This window comes from Penaeus vannamei, chromosome 1 (assembly GCF_042767895.1).
Source record: "Penaeus vannamei isolate JL-2024 chromosome 1, ASM4276789v1, whole genome shotgun sequence".
Classification (NCBI taxonomy): Eukaryota; Metazoa; Arthropoda; class Malacostraca; order Decapoda; family Penaeidae; genus Penaeus; species Penaeus vannamei.
The window spans coordinates 35,640,923-35,643,422 of NC_091549.1; the positions used below are offsets into that span (position 1 = coordinate 35,640,923).

The following is a 2,500-nucleotide window of genomic DNA, read 5'->3' on the forward strand; positions in this document are numbered from 1 at the left end:
AAAGAGATCTCAGCACATCTTTCCCCCCATGACTCGAGAATGCTCACTGCCATTTCACAACTCGCTTTTAATATAGAGTTTAGACGTCTCGCAAGACACTCCCACTATATCAAGTGTTGGAAGAGCAGCGTAAACGTATGACGGGGCTGTCTGTCATGTTCAAGGCTTACCAGCTAAATGTCACGCAGTTAATAACACTGAAGAAATCGTCTGCGTAATATGGCTGTCGTACTAGAAAATACTGATGTCTGTTCCTTTTGGGTTACAGTGTGAGAGGGTCTGTCTGTCAGTATCAAATTGCTTTTCGTAAAGATATGCACAAATGGGATATTACCTCATGTTCTCCCTCTTAAGTTCAGTGTCAAAACTTTTAAAGAGATACAGGGGGAGAGAGAGAAAGAGAGAGAGAGAGAAAGAGAGAGAGAGAGAGAGAGAGAGAGAGAGAGAGAGAGAGAGAGAGAGAGAGAGAGAGAGAGAGAGAGAGAGAGAGAGAGAGAAAGAGAGAGAGGGGCGGGGGAGAAAGAGTGGGACAGAGTGGGACAGCAAATTGACAGCCAGACACTAACAGCAACACAGACCTGATACAATGACACAGACACACCAGACACAACACCACTCGCCAACTCAACGCCAGAGGCCTGGGAGGAGAAACGCCAGGAGCCGATAATCAACCTTCGAGAGTGACGAGACACCGAATACGGCCGGACGAAGACCTGACAACCGGACGAAGACTTCCAAATCGATTCCTTGCGGTCGTCACGAAGAGCAATTAACAGGAGAGAGAGAGAGAGAGAGAGTTTAGAGAAGATTCTTCGCCCCGGAGAAAATTGATATGGGGGAAGAATAGCTAAAGGGGGCGGGGGGCGGGGGCGGGGGCGGTATCGCGAGGGGCGGGGGGATTGTAGAGCGGAAGAAGGGGAAGAAGAGGATATTGAGACGTGGAAGAAGAGCGGGCTTTGAGGGTTGGGGAAAAAATAGGTTAAACTATGGAAGAAAAAGTGATTAGGAAATTGTCGGGGAGATTGAGATGGGGGGGGGGACGGGAAGGAAGGGAGGTGAAGTAGAGGAAGAAGGGTAAAAGGAGAAGGAGGTAGGGGAGAAGAGAAGAAGAGAAGAGGGGGAGTGAATGTGAGAGTAACAAGAGATGGCAGACGAGGGATGGTGGGACAGGAGGAGAAGGAAATGAGAAGGAACAGGATAAAGAGCAAGAGAAAGCAAAGGAAGAAAGAAGCAACAGCAGGAGGATGGGGAAGAAAAGAGGAACGGGAGAAGACAGAGGAGGAAAGGCTAAAAAGGAAAAAGTGAGGAGAGAAACGAAACGCAAGAAAGAGAAGAGGTATGAGGCAACGAATACAAAAAAATATATATATAAGGAAAAGAAAAAGACACAGAAGGAAGAAAAGCATCCACAGAATAGAGAGATGTTACCAAAATGATGACGTGTCTCCTATTTTTGATCCGCCGACGGGCTGTTGACACAAGGCCACAAGTAGAGCTTCCCGCCAGTTAATACAAGCGACGCCAGACCCATCTAGCGGCAGAAAACGGAACTGTGGCCGTCCCCCAGAGGCCTATCTCAGAATGTGTCAATATTTATATAACGTAATGAAAAGTAATCACGAACGCTAGCTTCTCGTGTGTCAGCAATATTTATATAGTTCTTAAAAAATACCGAAAGTAGCGCATTTAGCGATTTTGATGTGAACAGCTTAGCGAATGCACAATTCTGCTTGTCGGCAGAACTTGCGCTTTAATTTTAGAAGCGCTTTGAGTTCAGCAATTAATCGCTAATCAAGTTTGTGTCAGTTGCATAACTCTCCGGGTAGTCGTGCAAAACGGTGCCATCCTAACGCACATTGCAAAATCGAGTTGCGTGGAGGGTATTAATAGGCGCCAAGAGATGCTTAGTTCTGGAACATCAGGTGATGTAATGGGATTATTTGTGTAGGGACAGACGCCGTCAGTAATAAAAGCAGTATTCACAATACACATATATGATATATAAATGCATGTTTTTGTATGTATATATTGATATATACATAAATATATATATGTGTGTAAATATTTATGTGTATATATATAAATATATATATATATATATATATATATATATATATATATATATATATATATATATATAAATATATATATATATATATATATATATATATATATATATATATATATATATATATAAATATATATATATATATACAACAACACTGCCACCAACAGAGACCAGCAACCTACATAATCCAAAACCACCCCCTCCCTCCTTCCCGTCCCTCCCTCTCTCCCTTTCCATCCCTCCCACCCACCCATCCCCCACCCTCCCTGTCTCCCAATCCCCTTCCCGTCCCTCCATACCCACCCACCCATCCCACCCACCCACCCACCCCCCACCCCTCCCTCCCCTGTCCCAAACCCCCACCCCCAAGGAGGCCAACTCACGTGTGGGGTTCTTGGTATATCTGACGGTGATCTTGAAGCCGTTGCCCCG

At 44.7% G+C, this 2,500-nt stretch overlaps 1 protein-coding gene across 1 annotated transcript in view; it reads right to left on the reverse strand.

The window, feature by feature from the left end:
- The window catches only part of LOC113809078 (corticotropin-releasing factor-binding protein), a 110,152-nt gene that overhangs the window by 23,147 nt on the left and 84,505 nt on the right, over nt 1-2,500 (reverse strand). Inside the window, exon 4 of the mRNA XM_070126043.1 lies at nt 2,452-2,500. This exon is cut by the window's right edge and continues 153 nt beyond it. Within this exon, the coding sequence (XP_069982144.1) occupies nt 2,452-2,500 (49 nt within the window). The remainder of the gene's footprint in view (nt 1-2,451) is intronic.